The 20833-nt window shown below is 56.5% G+C and overlaps 1 protein-coding gene across 9 annotated transcripts in view; it reads right to left on the bottom strand.

Moving 5' to 3' along the window:
• Window positions 1-5201: 5201 nt before the first annotated feature.
• MEF2A (myocyte enhancer factor 2A) overlaps window positions 5202-20833 on the bottom strand; it is a 56968-nt gene continuing 41336 nt past the window's right edge. For 5 of the 9 annotated variants that reach the window (XM_036355606.1, XM_036355602.1, XM_036355605.1 and 2 more), the window contains 7 exons: window positions 20097-20316; window positions 18984-19043; window positions 14805-14992; window positions 13429-13449; window positions 10698-10824; window positions 7644-7770; window positions 5202-6871 (listed from right to left, as the gene is read on the bottom strand). In XM_036355606.1, the coding sequence (XP_036211499.1) occupies window positions 6526-6871; window positions 7644-7770; window positions 10698-10824; window positions 13429-13449; window positions 14805-14992; window positions 18984-19043; window positions 20097-20316 (1089 nt within the window). In that variant the 3' untranslated portion in view covers window positions 5202-6525. The remainder of the gene's footprint in view (window positions 6872-7643; window positions 7771-10697; window positions 10825-13428; window positions 13450-14804; window positions 14993-18983; window positions 19044-20096; window positions 20317-20833) is intronic. The other 4 variants (XM_036355608.1, XM_036355607.1, XM_036355609.1 and 1 more) reach the window with 3 other exon arrangements.

The raw sequence follows: 20833 nt of genomic DNA, 5'->3' as shown, positions 1-20833 counted from the left end.
ATTCGCTCGGTTTGCAGGAGGCAACCACTCGATGTGTCTCTTTCACACTGACATTTCTCTCTCTCTCCCCTCCACTCTCCCCTCTGCTCTCCCCCCACCCCCACCCCCCACCCTCTCTGAAAAGCAATGGAAAAAACACCCGCAGGTGCGGATTAACAATCGCCATCTCCAAATAGAGACCATTCTGCTGCTGCTTTTCCAATTCTGATGCCGCTTATTTCTCTCTCCACCTGCGCCCTTGGCCGGGGCGGCCGCACTGGCAAAAGGCAGAGGTGAGCGTGGCCCCTCCGTGGGCACCGGCCCCCGAGGAAGTTTCCGGCCTCCCCCGCGAAGCAGGACGCAGGACGTGAAGCAGGACGCTCGCTGGGGCCTTGGCCTTTGCTGTGGGAGGCACCTTCCTCTCTCCCTGAGGCCGAGGCCCTGGTATCGTGAGCGGACGTGAATTTTGTCAAAGGCTTTTCCTGCCCCTGTGGAGGCGATCGCAGGGTTTTGTTAAGGAGGCGCATGTAGCCCAGCGACCGATGGGGGCCGTTGGGTTGAACAGTCCTGCATCCCCGGAACCGATCCGCGTGTTGGTGGTGAGTGGTCCGCTGAGCTGCTGAGCGCGGTTTGCTATGTTTCATGGGGAATTGCTGCTTCTCTGTTCGTCGGGGACGCTGGTCTGTGCTGAGCTTATATCGTCCTTTTCGGGCTCTGGGTCAGGGAGCTGCCGGCCTTGTGCAGTGCGTCTGGGAGTGGCCCCTCCCCGTTCCCGCTTCTGAGCATCTGATACAAGTCGCCTGGGGAACGCCCTGGCCCGGGCTTTCCTCCGGTCGGAGGGCCCGGTGGGCGGGTCCAGCTCCTGACGCGGCACTGGGTCTGCTCAGGGCTCCCGAGTCCCGGGATTGACCCACCTGACCTGGGCCGTCCGTGTGGGTGTTCACTCCAGCGGTGCCTTAGAGCCCACACACGTCCGGCATCAGTTCTGATATTTTCAGTTTAAGATTTATCGATCTCGGTCATCTTTTTGGTAAAAAACCAGCTTAGCCCCGGCTGGTTTGGCTCAGTGGGTAGAGCCGCGGCCTGTGGACTGAAGGGTCCCGAGTTCGGTTCTGATCAAGGGCACATGCCCTGGTTGCGGGCTCAATCCCCACTGGGCAGGCAGCCAATCAATACAGGAGGCAGCCAATCAATGACTCTCATCATTGATGTTTCTCTCTCCCTCTCCCTTTCTTTCTCTCTCCCTTCCTCTCCCCCTCTCTCTCCCTCTCCCTTCCTCTCTGAAATCAATAAAAATATTTAAAAAATAAAAATAAAAACCCAGCTTAGTGTCATTGATCTCCCCTGTTGCTCTGGCCTCTGCGGCATTCCAGTGTGTGCTGTTACTTGCTTCCTTCTGCTGAGCGTGGCTTATTTTGGTTTTCGCTCCTTGCGGCGTAGGCTCGGGCTGTTGGAGCTCTTTGCTGCTTTTCTCCACGTGCGTTTGTCACTGCGCCTTCCCCTGTGAGAACTGCTTTTGCAGCCTCCATAGGATTTGTACCCGTTTCCATGGTCACTTGTTTCAAGCTGGTTCTTGGCTCCCCTTTGATCTTTGGAGAAGCTGTTGATCCGCAGGAGGCAGGGCCATGGGAGTGGGCGGTGCTGCCAGAGGGAGGAGATGCCCGGAGCCTGGGTTCCCGCGGGAGGCGCTCTCGGGGCCACAGCGGGGACAGTGTGAGGAACAGCCATGACGGTGCCGTTATAACCCAGAGAATAAGATGGGTTCCCTGCGTCCATAACAGCCGCAATTAGACAAGTTGGGGGGGGGGGGGGACAGTTCAATGAATGAATGTCGGGAAGTGCAGGGAAATGGCACCGTCATCGTTGCGAACAAGACGCTATCCTGCGAGGGGGAGTGTGAGGGAGCCTGTGTGTCTGTGTGTCCCCGAGATACTCGTCAGCACAGGGAGGGCAGGGACTCAGGGGAGAAGCCCAGTGGAGCGGGTGGCCTGGTGGTCAAGGCCAGCGCCCGCGGCCTGAGGCATCGACACCATGGCCCCAGGGTGCCCGCGGGCCCAGCAGACCCGGTCGGTCCAGGGCGCACCCCGGGCACAGCCACGGCCACGGCCACGGCCACAGCCACGCGCAGGGACACTGTTCACAGTGGCGGCCCCGGGACGGGCAGCTCCCGAGGGGAAGGGGGGCTCAGTCGGGTGTTGTTGATGGTGTTGCTATGGTTACGTGAACGTTAGCGCCAGGGAAGTTAGGTGACACAGATATGGAAACTATTGTTTTTCTAACTTTTTTAAAAAATGAGTTTAAAAGAGGTGAAAGGGCGGCAGGGGTCACACAGGGAAGCCGTTAGTGCAGCCGTTTCCTTCCCCGGCCGCCCCGAGAGGCAGAGGCTGAGCGGCAGGCGCTGTGAGGAGGTGACTGACACCAGGGCCTGAGGGTGGACAGGGCCTGGGGGGCAGCCTGTGCCCAGCTCCCCACCCGGTGCTCATCCGCGCTGCCTGGTGGCCGGCGCCCCTGCCCTGTGCCCCACACCCAAGGCGGGCGCCCCTACCCATGGGAGGCGGGGAACACTGCTTCCCTCCTTGTCCACACCCAGTGGCACTCTGACCCGTGAGCCCCTGGACGGGCGGCCGGAGCCCCCGGCGGGCAGAGGGCGCCCACGGAAGTCCTTCTCCTGGCTGCTGCCAGGCAGGCGGGATCGGCTTAGAAACGGGGGAGGGGGGGCACCGAGTAGCTGCAGGTGGGGTTCGAGTACTTCTAGCCACAGGACAGCCAGCTTCCAAACCCACTCGCCGCAGGCAGCCGGCAGGGAGAAGCAGCAGGATGGAGCCCTTCGATTGAGGGACAGCAGACACCTGCCAGCCAGGCTCGGGGTGAACGGGGGAAGAGGGCACTTCCTCCCACCGACAGCCTTGGAAGCGAACTGTTTATTTAGATCTTCTGCGTCTGGCTCAGTGTTGTGTGTGCATTTGGGGTAAAACAACTAAGATAAGTGGGATCTGCTGTCAGCACCCCCCCCCCCCCGTCCTCACCGCAGCCCCCCCACCCCCCGTGACCCCGCAGGACCCGCCCGCAGGGGGCGGCCTGGGGCTCGGGGACCACAGGGCAGGGTCCGGAGGCCGCAGGAGACGCCAGGCACCCGGACGGCAGCGAGTGCAGGACACAAAGTTAGCAGCCTCAGCAGCTCGACCATTTGATAAAAAGTCACTGTCATGTTTATTGAATAAGGAAGAAAAACACGTCAGGGAAACAGGTTAACTTATTTTTCATCGCAGGGATGGCAACAAAGTCCAGCTTGTGCCGCCAAACGGTTCACATGATCAAACCGCGTACAGCGTCGTGTGACCTGGTGACTACAAACATTTACCAAAGACATAAATCTCTTGTAAAAAAGCCGTTTTAAATATAGCAAAGCAGTGTCTTCTCACACAGCAAAGTGAAGGGAGTCTCTACAGAGAAAGGGAAGTGTTGCATTTGTAAACCCCTTTTCACATTCTCACAGCGGCCGGCTCCCTGGCTCCCGGGCCCGGAGCCCCGCTCCCTGCTCCCTGTGTGTCTTGTGCGCAGGATGGTTCGTGCGGAAACGTGTGGGTGCCTGAGGGGAGCCCTGGGGAAGGGAGACGGTGATCATTGTTCCTTAGAACAAACCCTGATCTAGCCTCTGACGCAGCTGACGTTAGGGCTCAGGAGATGGCGTGGGGTGGGGCCATGTGACGTGGGTGGGGGCCCCGCCCGCCCTGGGTGAGGGTCCTGAGGGAAGGACAGGGCTGGAAGCTGTCCCGGCCAGTGCAATTCACGCGAAGCTTTTTTTGTTTTTGTTTTTAGTAATAAAATACTTCCTTGGGATGGGTGCGTTTTCTGGTGATGGTGTCATACAAAACCCACGCGTCTAAAAGGGTAAGAAATGGAGGTGCTGAGCGACCCCGCTAGTGTCCTGCCCAGTCGGGGTGGCGCCCACCAGGAGGCGTGTTCGTCCGTGGCGTCGTGGTGAGAGTGTCGTGCTCCTGTCACTGCGTGTAGGACAGGGGGTAACAGTCTAGATTCGGTTCCTGAAGCGCAGCCCCTCGCCCCCTGGTCATGTGATTGTGGCTGTGGTTGCCGGACAGCAGCGGTTCTCAACCTGTGGGTCGCGACCCTTTGGGGGTCGAACGACCCTTTCACAGGGGTCACCTAAGACCATCGGAAAACACATAGATAATTACATATTTTTGTGATTCATCACTATGCTTTATGTTCAATCTGTAACAATGAAAATACATCCTGCATATCAGACATTTACATGATGATTCATAACAGCAGCAAAATCACAGTTATGAAGTAGCAATGAAAATAATTTTATGGTTGGGGGTCATCACAATGTGAGGAACTGTACGAAAGGGTCGCGGATTAGGAAGGTTGAGAACCACTGCCGGACAGACTCCGAGCCTGGCGGGGCCGTGCTCTAGGGGAGCGGGTTACGGTCAGAAACCTGCATAGGAAGAAAGACTAGCGGACAGTCGGGAAGCCGTCTCGTAAGGCACACAAGAAAGACAGTCAATGTGCGGGGGCTCCCGCCCCGTGTGCGGCAGGCGGCCGTGGACATGCAGAGCGGGGCGGTCGCCTCCCACGGCCCCGCTCGGTGGGTGACAGTGGGGGGCTGTCTTGTCTCAGTTAGGGGTGGCGTTATGGATGTGCCTGTGAGTGAGTCGGTCAGAAAGATGAGGACGTTTTCAAGAAAAGCGAGTCCTTTCCGAATGAGCCCTGTGTGTAGACGGAGGAGAGAGCACCTCACTCTCCCTTTTTGGCCTGGGTGCACTTGAGGGGGCAGACATGCAGGGACATAGGCAGCTGCTCCCAGTGAGTGTCAAATAGAAAATAGCAGCGTTTTGAACCCTGTTGGAGTTTCTCGGGGAAAGTCATATTAAAACCGTTGGTAGATGGACATACATTACAGGACTTGGAATTTCGTTCATGGCACCAGCCCGGGACCTGGGACCCCCACTCCTGGGAGAGGAAGGCTGTGGTCAAACCCCAGCTGAGGGTGCACTGACCTCGGGGTGACGGGCCGAGCCCCGATCTGCAACCGAATCCCCCCAGAAAAGGGGCGTTTCTGGGTGGAGCTAGGACGGGCGTCTCCGTAACCAGCCATGTCGGGCCACTGGAGGGGTCCGGGGAGAGGACCTGCCCCCACCGCGCCGCCCTCACCGTTCCCACGTGGGAAACCTTGGTGCACCTCGATTTGGCCACTTTCTCTGTCAATCAGGTCAGCATTTTCTATATTTTTAAAGAATGCCTTGTAAAATCCGTTACAAATTTTCCATTTATGCAGGATGAACTTAACACCACTTTTGCCACTTTGCTATTTATGTACACATATAAAATATAGAATGCTGCTCAACCCATACAGCACACGGATTACAATGCAACAGCACACACTCACCACCGGGAGGACCCGCGCACAGGCCCGCAGAGACTGGGCCAATAATTAGAACCCAAAGTACAGTATATTTAACAAAATAGGGAGTACTCAACAGTGAGTACTCTACTTACGGATCTCGCCTTGTCCCCCAAATTGGCGGCAAAGCCACAAAAATATACTTTTTAATCTGGTGACCATACAATACATAGGTACTTACATCGAAGGTGATAATATATTTAAGATGCTATGTACAGAAAGTTTGGCTCAACTTTTAATTTATATATAGAATAATAAGTGTTCATGGCTTTTTTCCCCCCAAGGTTCTGCTTGCAAGGTATTTTCCCTCTTAGAATAAAACTAAAAAGTTAAAACAAGATAAAGCTATTCTCAAAAAAAAAAAAAAAAAAAAAAAATTAAAACATACAGCTTTGGCTTATATAAATAATTCATAGCAGGATGTTTTCAAAAGTAGTGAATATAATTTTATATATAGTCATCAATTCATAAGGGTGTTTTCTTTCATATAAAATATACATGAGCTAAAATCCGTTTCTTTAATTTTTAAGATACGACTGTAAAGAAACTTCCGACACAGTCCAATCATAACTTAATATATTACTTTGCTCCGTGAATGCTCTATCTATTAGGGTTTTCGGCAGGTCTCATGCGTGTCTAGTCTCTCTTATTGGCTAAGATCACTTCTCTGACCCGATACACTTGCGCGTGCAACACGGTGAGGCGTGGGGTTTGTCTGGACAGCCCCCCATGCACCCCTCGCAGAGCCCATGCGGGGAGCAGGGTGACGCTATGTACAGTATTGCTTTCTGGTGCCTGCGCTGCTCTGTCTACGAAGCGTTTCTCGGGCCCCGGCGAGAGGGCTGCCGACGGGCGCGCGTTTCTCTGCGAAACTGTCTCCGGAAACACGGAGCCCGGCCGCCCGCCCGCCCGCGGCGCACGGACCACGTCTGCAGGCGGAGGCGTCGGCAGGGAAGGGCGGGTCTGTCGGCAACGCACAGCCACACACTCACACTCACACACACACACACACACAGGCGGCGGACGGGCCTGTCGGTATGTACATATAAATAGCGTTACCTCGGTCCCGACCCCCGCGGCGCGGGCGGTGGCTGCGGTCACACTCGCCGGCCGCGGGCCTAGGTCACCCACGTGTCCATCCGCATGCGCTTCACCGACGGGCTTTCTCGGTCCTCGGTGTTGGGGGGCCGGCCCAGCACCACCGGGGAGTGGAAGTCCCCCCGCGGGTCCTCCCGGTCGCTGCCGTCGTAGGAGCTGCTGGAGCTGCTCAGGCTGTCCACGGGGGAGCGCCCCACTTCCTGCCGCGGCTGGGGGGGCTGGGCGGGCTGGGCGGGCGGCGGCGGCTGCTGCTGGAAGCCCGACGGGGTCACGCGGTCCCGAGGGGGGGAGACGGGCTCCGACTTGACGCTGACGCTCTGGTTGGCGATGGAGAGGCTGGAACCCTGAGACAGCTGCGCGCCGGACCTGCGGGGGGAGGCCGCCCAGCGTGAAGCGCCGTCACCGCCGAGAAGCCCGCCCCCCGCGGGAAGGAGCCCGACAGGCCGCGCGGCGCAGGGGCTGGTTCTGCCCGGACCGGCGCCCCGCGGCCGAGCACCCAGTGGTCAGTGTGCAGCCGCGCAGGCCCCGACGGCTGGAGGGCTGCCCGGACCGCACTCTGCTCGCCCTGCTCGGGGACGGGCTGTGCTCACAGCAGCTCAAGCTGCCCGCCCTTGGTGAGCGCCTCCTGGGGGGCAGGCGTGCAGCGGGCTGGGGTCTGCCCGACACCCACCCTCTCGCCCTCCCCTGGGAGCCGAGCGAGCCCAGGGCACGGCTCCTTCTCCAGGCCTGTCTGTGGTGGAGGGAGGGTGTGGCCAGGGTGGCCAAGCTGCCTCTCTTCAAACAGGGGCGTCAGACACAGGAGGTGGGGGTGCGTGTGGTGCCATCTGCACCCGGTCCCCTAGATCCTGAGCGTGTGCCTCCATGCGTCCATCGCAGCCTGGCTGCCTGAACCTCAAGGAACCCCCTGTGCGCTCAACCTCCAAGCTCCTATAGAGCCTGCAAACAAGGTTTCCTCCACACGCTTGGCCACCTGGACACTGCAGGGGCAGGAGGACGGAGGCCAGGGGGCCGGGGGACAGCACCCCCAGCCCAGCCAGGACACGAGGGCCGGTCCTCGTCGCGGTGGGAGAGTCGGGGGACGGCCACAGAGCCAGATACGCTAGAGAAGGGAGCCGAGCCCGGGGCCGGCGGTACTCACACCAGGGAGCTGAGGGCGGCCTGGCCCAGGTGGTGCTGCTGCCAGGCGGACACCGGGCCCAGCGACAGCATGCCCGGCGAGTTGAAGCCCTGCAGGGCCGACAGGTCCGCGCTGGTCAGCGAGTAATCTGCAAGAGAGGGTGGCGGCCGTGGGCGGGGTGCGCTCCCAGGCAGGTCCCAGCGTGAGTGACCCTTGGGGGCTCACAGACCTCGCTCTCTCCCGTGGTCCGGGGTCAGGTCAGTAAACTCAGTTTCAATGTTGTGCCAAACGTTCACAGTTTACAAGTATCTCAACTTTTTGTGAAATTACAAATAATACAAAGGCCATCGTCCAAGGCTGTTGCTAGGCAACTGATTTTAAACACTATCTCCCCCGCCACACACACTAGCATCCTAAACACACACCCTCCCTCCAGCTCCTGCAGACTCGGTCCCTGTCAGCACGTCCCAGGGACGACAGCGCCTTCTCCGGTGCCAAGCTCCGTGCACTGGACCGTCCCCGCGTCACTGCACAACTCACTCCGTTTGCTACAGGGACGGCCGAGCCCCTCGATGGCCGGCAACCTGTGTCCAGGTTCATGAGGAAACGGCCCCGGCGACAGTGCAGGTCGCCCCTACGCCTGCGTCAGTCACCACTGCGGCCGAGGCCCTCGGCTTTCCAACCAGTTCTAAACGAGAGGTGCCGAAAGCTCTTCTACTTTTAACTTTCTCACGGCTCCAGAGGCGCTGAAAGAAGTTGCTCTTCCCACCAAGTCACCATTTTTTAAAAAGCAGCTGAAGGTGTTTTCACAGAACGAGACCAAAGAATCCAGAAGTGTGTGCGGAGCCTCGGGAGGCCTGAGGGACCCAGGGATCGTGGGAAGGAAGGAGGAAGCGGGAGGGGCGGCCTGCTGACGTCAGCCTCCCGCGGGCTGAGGGACAGACGCCCACCAGAGGGACGGCAGAGCGCCAGGAGGCAGGAGCTACGCTGGGAAAGACGGTCCCGGCAAGGCCCCCCGCTGCCCGACAAGCGTGAATAAACTCACATGGATGAAGACTGAAAGGTCAGGCTCGGACGTAGGACTCCAGGAGAGCACGGGTAACACCCGAGTTTCTCTCAGCGATGTTCCCCTGACAGATCCCCAGGCGGGAAGCAGACGTTCCGACCGAAAACGGGCCGAGGACCCGAAGGAGCCCCTTCTCCAAAGAGGACAAGCAGACGCCACCGGCATCACTGGCCGAACCGCACAAGGCGCCGCCTCACCCGTCGGAACGGCTGCCATGGCTCCGTCCACCGCCAAGCGCTGGGAGGGCGCGGGGAAGAGGGAGCCCTCGTGACCGCCGGTGGGAAGGCAGGTGGCGCAGCCGCTGCGGGAAACTGGACTTTCCTCAAAAAATTAACAATGACCCTCCTATGACCCAGCAAGTCCACACCCAGGCTTATATCTGAACAAATAACACAAACTCAAGAGAAAACACGCCTCTGTTCCCTGCAGCACGTGCAGCAGCCCAGGGGCCCGTCGGCGGGGAGTGGATGGACGGACTGCGGCACATCCACAGGAGGCATCTGCCTCAGTGACGGCCGGGGGGGCCGGGAGGGGCCGGTGCTAAGTGACGTCAGACAGAGAAATGACATGTGATGCCACTTGTATGTGGAATCTAAGGAGCCAAATAACAGATTCACAGACGCAGAGACAGGCTGCCGGCTGCCGGGAGGGGAGTGTGGGACTGGGTGGGAACGGCGAAGGGGCGGAGAAGAGAGAAGGGGCGGTTACAGGCAGCCACGGGCCGTGCAGGCCCGCACAGGGAAGGTGGTCTGTAACGGAATCATGACGCTCAGGGAGGGGATTGGAAATACCAGGGGATCAGTTTGTAAAGTGTCTGACTGTGTAACCACAATGCTGTCCACCGAACCCAATACAAAACAATGTTGAACGTCAACTGTAACTGAAAAATACAATTAAGCCAAAAGCAGCCGAGTCGAAACAGGATTCTCTCTCGGACTGTCCTGTGTTCCCTAAGAAGCGGGGGGGGGCCATCACGCTGACGCCTTCCACCGTGACCCTCACAGCCCACAACTATCTTTTCACCTCTGACTGCCAAGCCTTCCAACCACCTCGACCTGTGCGCTGGGATGTCTGCACACGCCTCCTCTCCTCCTCCACACCTGCTCCTCCGCTCATCGCAGCAGCCTTCGCCTCGCCACTCGGCCCACAACCTGGGGTGTCACCCCGACACCTCTCCCCCACGTCCGCTCGGTTCTAGCTGCGTCCCCGCCACTGCCCCGGCCCACGGGCCTTGCTCCTCCTGCCCCTGCGCAACTGCAGCCACAACTAGGCCCCTCCCTGCTGAAAGCCCTGCGGCCCAGTGCGCTCCAGGCGACGCCCGCCTCTCCCGTGGGGCCTGTCGGCCCCGGACCGCAGCCTCGCCTCTAACACCCAGAGCCCTCCCGGCCCGGGTCACACACTCCTCAGGCCAGAGCTGAGATGGAGCCTGAACACGCCTGTCAGGGGTCATTCCAGTGTCGTTCTGTTTGTCTCCCCCTGGACCCCAAGTTCCCGCTAACCACGCCCTCTTCCCTGACAAACCCGCAGGACACGCTCAGGAACTGGTCACCGCTGACCTCAGTGTCAGGATGTGCCGCTCACCCCCCAAGGGGCACTGGGAGACAAGGCCTGACGCCTGAGGGGAGGGAGGAAGCCGGGGCGGAGGCCTGGCTGGCTCTGCCCTCAGCCGCACACGGAGCCCGCGGGCGGGTCCTGAAGGCACGAGGGCCCGTGCGGCCTCCTGACTCCCCCGAAGGAGGTTAACGGGGAGCGAGGGGAAACGGCTCATTCAGGGCTGGGCCGGGGCGCTGTGCTGGTCGCCAGCAGGAAAGGCTGCAGGACGGGCCCTCCTCCGACAGCTGCTGTGCCTGTGGGTCAAGGTCACCGGGGAAGCCACTCGCTGGCCTGACTTGTCTGTAACATCCTAGAGGGCGGCGAGTTTCAATGCAAATGGGAGTCTCAAAGGCTGGCAGGCATGTGTGTCCGTGAACGTGTGTGTGAAGTCACAGAAGCACACGTGAGCCGCTTACCTGTGTTGTAGGCAGTGGGCATGGCCGAGTACACAAGCCCCTGCGGGGGCAGGCTGGGCGTCGTCACGGACACCACGGGGGTGGCGAGGGGCTGCGAGGCCTGCGAGCTGCTGATCCGCTGGGCGCTCTGGGGAGAGAGGGAGGTGTCGTTACGAGGAACCTGCGCAGGCTGGGCCTTTACAAAGCACATTCCCCCGAGAAGTGCCAGGTCTCACTGTAGGATGTGCCACTTCCTGCAGCAGTGACGATGTGAGAGCCTTAAAGGTGAATGCTCAGGGGCAGATCTCACCGTTTCATGCTAAGGGGCATATTTTTGCAGCAATGATTCACTCCCTCGCCTTCTCGTGGAGCCGCTGGCTGTCAGCCACGCCCTGAGCGCCTCGACGGCCCCTGTGTGAGCATCAGTGATGCTGCCGGGCCGCCCAAACCAACGCCTGTGGGTTAAACGCCACGGCCAGCCAGGCACTCGTGTCCAGGGGACTAGTCCGGGGCTCAGGACCAACTACTTCCCCGCTGGGCTCCTCCCTGGGGTCCTGCAGCTGGAGTGCACGTATTTTTTTATATTAAGACTGTTTTAGGGAATGGACAGGTTTCCCATGTGCCCCTGCCCTCCTACACGCGTGTCCTCCCTCGTTACCCCCATCGCCCACCCGTGGGCCCACGTTTAACAGCAGATGCACACGCATCGCTCCAGTCTCCCCGCCTGCGGGGCCGGAAGAGGGCGTGGAGAAGGGGCCGGGGCAGGGCTGTGAATGCGCAGAGCAGCTGCCTGCTGGCGCCCCATCCCCAGGCGTCCTGCCCGCACGGAGCGGATCAGCAGGACCAGCCGTGCAGGCAGGGCAGGGCGAGGCAGTCCCTGTCCTGTGTGTAGGAGCGGCAGCCACTTCTCGCCACCATGGCTACAGGGACCCTTTCCAAAAGCCAGGGGCAGAGGGACCACGCAGCCCACGCTGCGTGTGGCGGGGGCAGAGAGAGCACGCGGCTCGGGGGCCTCCGGGGAGCAGTGCCGGCCTGTACCTGACAAGCCATGAAGGCACAGTCAGTGCCGAGAGGACGAGGAACCGACTGAGTGGGCTCCTCGCCACTTTCCAAGTGTCGTCTGCGCGCAGGTGAGCCTGGGGGAAGGCCTACGGACCGAACAGGGATCCCCGGCTCCGGAGCCACATCTCAGCTCTTTCTCGTTTGTGTTTCCTGTACCATCTTAAGGCAGAGAATGTGGGAAACACATTCAGGGTGTGGGTACGCGGCCCGGGTTTGGTCTCGACCCACCACCTCGCAAGCACTGGGAGTCATTCCCTCCCCGAACACAGTCCTGCGAAAAGCAGCGGAACCTGTGGTCCCAGCCACCCCTCCCTCAAGGTTCTGCAGGACTTGGGGTCCGGAGCCATCCCCGGAGCCGGCGGGAGGTACAGCTGGTCTAGAACTGGGGTCTCGGCCTGGCTCCAGGACACCTCCTTCCTCACTTTGGGTCAGAGCCATCAGGATTCTATTCTCAGTTCAAACTCTACATTCTAACAGATGGCGCTTGGCGCTGTGACTTCCGGAACCACTAGAGGGCGACGTATTGCTGGGTAATTCACAAGGACACATTCATGACATCAACTTAAGGGTAAATAGTGAAATCTAATCTAATATAAATTATTTTATCTCGAATTGTAAACTTCCATTTGGTAATCATTACTGTGTCACTAAGGATTTTCCCAGCAGATAGTCCACATCTGCACAGGATACAATCCGATACAATGACAGCTGGCTGGTGTATGGAAGTTAACCAATACAAACCACATCCAAATCTACGAGAGCAATCACCAAGTTAAAGAATGAGCTCTTGTTTTAAAATAAATTGTGCAAAACACGCCAGCATGCACACACAACCCCCCCCACACACACACACGTGTGTGAATAAAACCAACAGATGCCATTCCCATGCTTTCATGCAATCTGACCCCTGTCCATGCTAAAAACGAGACATTTTCAAGACTTCATTCCCCTGAAAGTCCTCTAATTAGCAGCTGACTTTGAATTCGTCTGAGCACGTCTGTGAGGTGTGGGTTTTAGTTCTTAAAGAAGAAACATCAACTGAAAGCTATTTTTAGAAACATCAACTTATCTTCTAGAAGAAAAGCTAATAGAAATCACGTTTTGGAGAAAAGGGTGTTAATAGCTACATTTTTTGAGAATGAAAAACCTTCTGATAGAAAATAGTAAATTTGTACAGAGTTGCTATAGGCACCCCCGTTGGCGCACAGGGCAGCCCTTGGTGGTGCAGGCTGCTCCGTGCACAATGGAGCGACTCCAGCTCTGCAAAAGGTGACCTCACCACGGATGATGTCACCATCTTGAAAGAAAGATAAACAACGCACGGCCATGTGTTACAATCTGAGGAACTAGGACTATGAAGGTGAGGTCATCTTCTAAAAATACGTGGACCCTTGGGGAGCTATACGCGGTGTTTTGCATCTTTCCTTAAAAGCTGCAACGGCAGCCTCCTCACCGTGGACAGCTATGGTTTTAGTCCAGTGTTCCCGCCAACAAAAAAAGGACCGAGATTTACAATTATAAATAAACTAGACGCCCTGTCACCGCAGATTGGTTTAGTTATCCACAGTGTTTCCATCGTGTTGGAGAACAAGAAAGAAACCTGTGCGGCAGAGGGAACACTGGCTGTAAACACATCAGAGTTAGTACTTTCCACCTCTTCTCACGTCGCTGTAACAGACACCCCACTCACCAGCTCCAACTCCTCTTCCGACTGCGCTCGCACAGAGAGGGAGAAGAGAGTTAGAAGCGCTGGCACTCGGAGAGACAGTCTTTCTTTAGGAAATGTTATGGGACGCGAGCGGGTGCTGGAAACCCTACAGGGATCACTGCGTAGGCAGCACCCGGAAGTGACTTATTGTCTGTGCTTGTGGACGTCAGGCGCCTGGGAAGGTGCCTGTCAACTCCCCAGGGCCAGGTTCAAAGGCGTGTCTCCCCAACTCCATCTACCCTTCTGGCTGCACCTGCGCACAGGCTGCTGCCACAGGGTTTGAGGGGCTCCGGCTGGCCGGCGGGGCTCAGTGGCATCTGGATGGAAAGCCCTCCCCTTTGCTTTAGGGCTTGGCATCTGGGCCCTGGCTCTCCCGCACCAACCCCGCTGCTTCCTCCCTCCACCAGCCCAGGGCAGCTCCTGGGTGAATGAGCTAGGGAGCCCGATGCAGGCTCTCTCATTCCGAAGCCTCAGAGGGCGCCATCAGCGGCCACCCAGCCCCGAGGACACCTGGGTGCTGGCAGGCAGCCGCCACACGGAGCATCGCTGGAAAGCCTGCGTGCACAACGTCTTTTCTACAGAGACGGGGGGACAGACACCCTCTCTGCTTCCAGACCCGGGTTCAGAAGTGAGCGAGGCTGGGACTGCAGACCCGGCCAGCGGCTGGGCCCGGGAGACCGTATTCTTTATAGACTCAAATGGGAAGGGTTTTTTTGAGAAGAAATAAATAAAAAACTTACTGGCAGAATAACTCATTCACTTTTTTATGCAATCTTCCCTGTTCCACCACAGCTCTCCTTGGCGTGTAGAACTTTCTAACAAATAGTGTTTCCTCACACAAAGCAGGCACAGTAGGTGACTAAAAGGAGGCCCTCCACGGAGAAAAATCACCTCTCCCGACTGAGCTTTGGTTTAAATCGCCATTACGCAGGTTGATTTCCTGGTTCTCCATACTCTGATCTCTGTGCACTTAAAATTGACTTGTTCCTTCAAATGTTAACTTCACATAGAAATAATCATTAGGAACAAGTCTAGATTCTAGGGAAATACGAACATTCCTAAAGAAAATATAGACCAAGCCCGGCTGGCGTGGCTCAGGGGTTGAGCATCCACCCAGGAACCAGGAGTTCAGGGTTCCAGTCCCGGTCAGGGCACATGCCCGGGTTGTGGGCTCAATCCCCAGTAGGGGGCGTGCAGGAGGCAGCCGATCCACAATTCTCTCATTGATGTTTCTCTCTCCCCCGCCCCCTTCCTTTCTGAAATCAATTAAAAATATATTTTTTAAAAAAGGAAATATAGACCGAGTGTGTGTAGAATGCGTGCCCGAAAGAACAAAACTGAAGGAAAGAGTGACGTACCAGGGGAGGCATCATGCCCTTGCTGGACGGAGGGATGACGACGCGAAGGTCTGGTTTTCGACTGTTCATGCCAAGATTGCCGCCACCTGGAGGGGGGGGAGACTTTGTAGGCATAACTCTGCCTAAGCTATTCGCACCCGTAGTTCCAATTAAATTTGGAGAAGCTCTTGAGTTTACAAAGCCATTCCCTGGAAAAAAGAAATATCACTCATTAACATAAACAGAGTCATCCACATACTTGGGTGTGAATATGAAGCAAGCTTTCCCCAGTTCTGATTTCAGATGAGTTCTGTAAGAAAGCTCATTAGTAGCTCACCGTGCACCTTTGAACATTTTTAAAATAAGCAGAGGAACTTGACCAAAGTGTGACATAGATGTAATGCTGAAGCTCAATGTACGACTATATTTCACAAACTAGAAAAAAATATCCCAAAAATGTACATGGAACCACAAAAGACCACGAATAGCCACTGCAATCCTGAGAAAGAAAACACAGCAGAGGTATCACGCTACCTGGTCTCAAACTAGGATACCAGGCTGTAGGAATCCAAGCAGCATGGCACTGGCATAGAGCTGACATGGGGCGCATGGAACAGTAGAGACCCCCCCCATAGGTGCAGGTCAGTGAGTCCATAACAAAGGAGGCAAGCACACGCAGTGGGGTAAAGGCAGCCTATTTGGTGGGTGGTATTGGGAAAACTGGACAGACACCTGCAAAAACATTAAACTAGACGCCAGCTTACACCACACAAAGCTGACCAAAACAGAAAACATTCGGAAGAGTGACCTCGACGTTCCTGGAGGGCTGAGCGCCCCTGAATTCTCTGCTGGGCCTGGCGTTGGCACAACTGTAGCAGCACCTCAGCTCCCACAGAGACCTACCTGCGCGATGTGGAAGTAAACGTTGACACCCCGATTGTGTGTGGAACACGCAGGGGGAGGGCATAGCAAAGAGGAAATCTACATGGTCTTCACGCAGCTTTGTACTTAGATAAGGGCGGAAGCACACAGTAGGGGCGGAAGCACACAGTAGGGGCGCGCACGGAGCTTAGGAGGAGACAGACAGCGAGGCCCGCGCAGGCCTGGGGCTGTGGGAATGGCTGAACAGGCTGCACGGACAGTGAGTGACAGAAGGCAGGCGTCGGGAAAAGGTGGGGACGGAAGGGACAGATAAGCGGAGTCCACGGCTGCTCCACGACCATCGCCGGAAACGGCAGCTGTGTCTGCTCTGCTCCTTCCCCCCAGCAGAGCAAGACAGACAACTTTACAATCCACCACAGGTAGGTGCACACGCACATGCACACACGCACGCACACCCATGGGAGACCTGCGAGGACCAGCACCTCAGTGTCTGCCACGTGCTGACACGGCCCAAACCCTCCTCTCGCCCGAGAGCACCCTGAGAAAGGCAGCGACAGGCCCCGCGCACGGCAGTGAGGGAGGAGAGACACAGGTGCAGCCGCATGGGTGTTTGCCACCAAGAGCTGTGGTGCTGGTGATGGGGCCGCTTTAATTTCACCAGCGCGTCTTGTGTGAAATAGAAATATTATTTATAGCCGCTTAAAACGTGCATAGCGTCTGGCTGTTCATGAAACATTTCAGGAACAGTATGTAAGGAATGGGGTCAACTGACAAATGGATAGATCAGTTCAAAAATTAAAAATATATATAACTAGAAAGAGATGGAGTAAGTTCTTGAAGGCAAATCGAAGAAAACGGGCGCTTCAACAGATCCGCTTATAACACAGAGCTTGAGAAAGCCATGTCACTCATGTATGAGACACACTAAAAAGCGATGTTTTGCCAACAGGACGGAATCCACTCCGTGGGCTCCGAGCCAGCCTGATTCTAAGGGACAAGCACAGCGGGCGGTGAGCTGGCGCTGGGACGGGCGCATCTCCTTCAGCTGTCACTCAGGACGTCAGGGTTCCCCGCGCCCCCCACGCGCACCCCCACTCGGGCCTCTGGCTTCTCCAGAACTTGTCCTCGTGGCCCCAGCCGCAGTGTCTGTGCGACTTCGCCAGCTGTGGGTTTCGGGGACCCTCAGGGCTGCCCCCTGCCGGCTGCTCCCGTCACCCTGAGGGGGACGTACTGGGCCCAGGCCGCCGCGCCTCTCCACGCCCAGCGAGCCGTTTCCTGCCTCTGTGGCTTCAGAAGCAGGGCGGTTAGGAAAAGTCTCCCTCAGCCACCCCAGCGGGCAGAGCTCGGCTGTGAGTCAGGCAGAGACAGCCGCCAAGCACGGCATCTGGGTAGGAAACGCTTATCAAATCCTTTCGGTCACAGACAGGAAGCCTTGCTAGGAACCAGCAGAACGCCGGGTTAACATGAACAGTGAGCTCAGCGGCCCTTCCTTCATGAAGTAAGGGCACGATGTCTTTGCTCAGTCTCTGATCGCACTTGGAAGATGCTTATTTCCTTGCTGTGCACTCCAACCTGAAGGGTCAAGTCCTCTCAAACATTAGAAGGTGATACAGAGAGGTAATTCAGAACGTTATCAAGAAGCGCTAGTTCCTCTTCCCCCGTGGGCGCTCTGAGGCCGTTCGGCTGGACAGGGCGGCTGGTACCCGGGGTCCAGGTAGGAGAGAGAGAGGGACGGGAGAGCGCAGGGGACGGGAGGGAGACAGGACGGGAGGTGCTCCTAGGTGCCCCATTCCTCTCTGAAATCAATAAAAATATGTTTACAAAAACGACAACAGAGAAAAGACCCACCCAGTAAAGGGAACATTGAATGCAGCGGGAATGGCTGCTCCAGCCTCAGGCAGCTGGAGGTAAAGGAGAGCAAGATGAACGGGGCGGGGCGGGGCGGGGCGGGGGGAAGCGCCGATGAAGCACTGACGTGCACACAGCTACACCGAGATGAAAAGGCTGTAAATATTTGGAAAGACACATCCAGGTGTGAGAGCCCCGACGGATAACTGGTGAGGCCTTTATAAATTTCTGCACGTTAATTATCTATTTTAACAGATCCTACAACCGGTCTTACCTGTTTAATTCCGTTTAACTAGCACTTAACACGGTGGCAAATATAATTGGGCATTTATTCCGACGTCAGGCCGCAATGTTTGTAGCTTGTCTTACTAATGAGCCTGTTTATTTCTCTTCAACGTAAATCAAGTTATTCCACATCTCATCGTTTACTCGAGGAGAAGCTGGTTCCGTTTGTGTGAATGAGCGGGAGGCGTGGGAACTGTCCCTAGAAGTCTCCCGGACCCACAGCCGTGCTAAGGCAGAGAGGAGCGCCTGTGTTTCCTCTCAGGTCACTAGGACGGTAACCCCAGATCGGAGACCAGGATGCCTTAGCCCAGCGGTTCTCAACCTGTGGGTCGCGACCCCTTTGGCGGTCGAACGACCCTTTCACAGGGGTCGCCTAAGCCCATCCTGCATATCAGATATTTACATGACGATTCATCACAGTAGCAACATGACAGTGATGAAGTAGCCACGACAATAATTTTATGGTTGGGTCACAACAGGAGGAACTGTATTTAAAGGGCCAGAAGGTTGAGAACCACTGCCTTAGTAGGACGGCAACGCAGAGGCATACAGCTGTCCTGGGACCTCGGGCACGCATGCGTACTGTCATGGTAAGAGCACAGTCTCTCTTCTCCAGCCTCCTGGGCGGGGGCGGACACACTGTGACAGGGGTTTAAGGGTTTAAGTCCCCTTGGGAGGATCCTGAAGTGAGAAACCAGCGGGCTGCGACCACGCCACCATGTGAGTGTCCTGCCGTGACCACCAGCGCCCGCGGACCCGCTGCTCGCTTCTCTGTGCCTGAAGCAGCCGCCAGTGCCTCCCGGCAGCTCCCTGCCCACATCTCCCGCTGTCAGATGGTCGGTGGCCTGTTAGTCTAATTTTGGGAGAAGAGATGCTACAGAAAGCTTCTCCTTGACGGTGTTGATGTAAAAGTTGTGCTGTGGCGATTTAGACTTTAGAAAAGAATAATTCCTTGCTGGGAGGGGGCTCGCCACAGGTAACTGAGAACTGAACTCCAGGCCACGGTGTGAGGAATAAAGCGGGGAGTTACCAGGAAACGTGAGGCAGACGTACCCTCAGGGAGAAACCAGGCTACAAGGGAATGCCACGCACCCCTTCCCTCATCGGCAGCGGCCCGTGGGGGGGACCATTCCCTCCACCACGGCCGGCAGCTGCCTACAACGCGCGAGCGCAGGATCCACTCACCGACGGGGCTGCTCCCGGCTCCATTGGGCACCGTGAGGTCCGAGGAGCTCAGCATCCCACCTGGGAGGGAGAGAGGAGGAGAGAGGACAGGGGTGAGTAGGAACCGCCTCCTCATCAGCATCTGAAGCAAGTGCACGGAGGTGGCCTCGCCCCACGCCTAAGGAACACCCGGCCAGTCTGAACTTGGCATTGACGGGTAACGTACATAGGTGAAGTTACAGGCCATCACTCCCTAAGCGATAACTCATATAAGTAAGGATAACAACGACCATAATACAAGCACAATATAAATACATTAATCAGTAACAATGCGAGGATGAACTGCCGCACACTCGCAGCTGTCGGCCTGCTCTGCCCGCCCTGCACACGCTCGCTGCCGGCCCTGCGTGTGCCTGCCTGGCGGGTGTCAGTGCAGACAGTGCTCGCTGCTGGGTGAGCAGTGCTCAGGGAGCGCTACCGACCAGGCACGGGGAGGCGCGCACCGAGGGAGGCCGGCAGCGCACCACGAATCCCGCTGAGTAATGAACCATCCGGGCAGGGAGAGATGCAGAAGCACCAACTCCAGTCAGCTGAGTCCGTTCCGCCATTTTCAGCATGAACGGCCCACGCCGCTTTAAACCTCTGTCAGGATGTCCTGCCCGTGCAAGCATGGCTGTCCCATGAGGAGGGCTGACAGGTGGCATATACCGCTCCCCTGGACCTGCCGCGGTGCGAGAGCCACAGCAGATTGTCAAAAAATACTTGAGCCTGGCCGGTGTGGCTCAGGGGTTAAGCATCGACCTATGAACCAGGAGGTCGAGGTTTGATTCCTGCTCAGGGCAGATACCTGGCTCGATCCCCAGTGTGTGTGTGTGTGGGGGGGGAGCGGGTGTACAGGAGGCAGCCGATCCATGATTCTCATCATTGATGTTTCTCTCTCTCCCTCCCTTTCCCTTCCTCTCTGAGGTCAATAACAATATATTTTTAAAAATACTTGAAAAGAAAGCCAGTTATTGTTTATTAAAACAATAAAGGTAAGAGCAGCAGCATTAAGAACTGCTTAGGGTAGCAATTTGGTTTGTTTTTTTTTACCCTTTTTGACAAAGAGCTGCCAGCACAGCCGTCACCACCTACCCGCACTGCCAGTGCTGGGCGGCCGCGGCGGGGCGCCGGGGGACACGGTCCTGTGCAGCGCGGCCTGCGGCGGGGAGAGCATGCCCGAGTCCGCCAACGCGGAGCCGGCGGCCAAGGCCGGGGACACCAGGCCGCTCCCGGGGCTGGTGTAGGACAGCGCGCCCGGGCTGCTCACGGGGACCGTGACGGACATGGAGAAGTTCTGAGGCGGCAGCCCCGGCTGTAAAGGACAAACAAGCAGAGAAGCTGTCAGGTTCATTTCCATCAAACGCATTCACTTATGAACTTCACCAACTAACTCGTTATTAAAAGCAGAGGATGGGGACAGATCCTTATAAATCTTCCACTCGCAGGTGTAAGCTCTTTCCTTTAGAATTATATTTAAACAGGAGTATGCTTCACATGAACCTTTTCCATTGTTTATGTATTAATACATATATTCCGACATAATGTATATGTTATATATTTCAAACATTCAGAGATGAAAAAGTCCACCTAATGTTAAAGTATGTGGTCAAATTTAGACATTACAAAATATATCGTGTTACCAAGTTAAGCATAAATCATCACTTCAATGAAACCAGTTTAGTCACATTACATTTCTATTGGGAGATTCCCATTATAATAAAAAGGGCAAAGTGTGTAGAAATATTATAAACTTAATAATTTCAGACATTATAAATAACCCTGCAATGATTTAATTGACTGACATTCTTGATGGGCAAAACTAAAAACAA

Source organism: Myotis myotis, unplaced genomic scaffold (assembly GCF_014108235.1).
Source record: "Myotis myotis isolate mMyoMyo1 unplaced genomic scaffold, mMyoMyo1.p scaffold_m19_p_23, whole genome shotgun sequence".
Classification (NCBI taxonomy): Eukaryota; Metazoa; Chordata; class Mammalia; order Chiroptera; family Vespertilionidae; genus Myotis; species Myotis myotis.
This window is presented reverse-complemented; position numbering and strand designations above follow the sequence as displayed.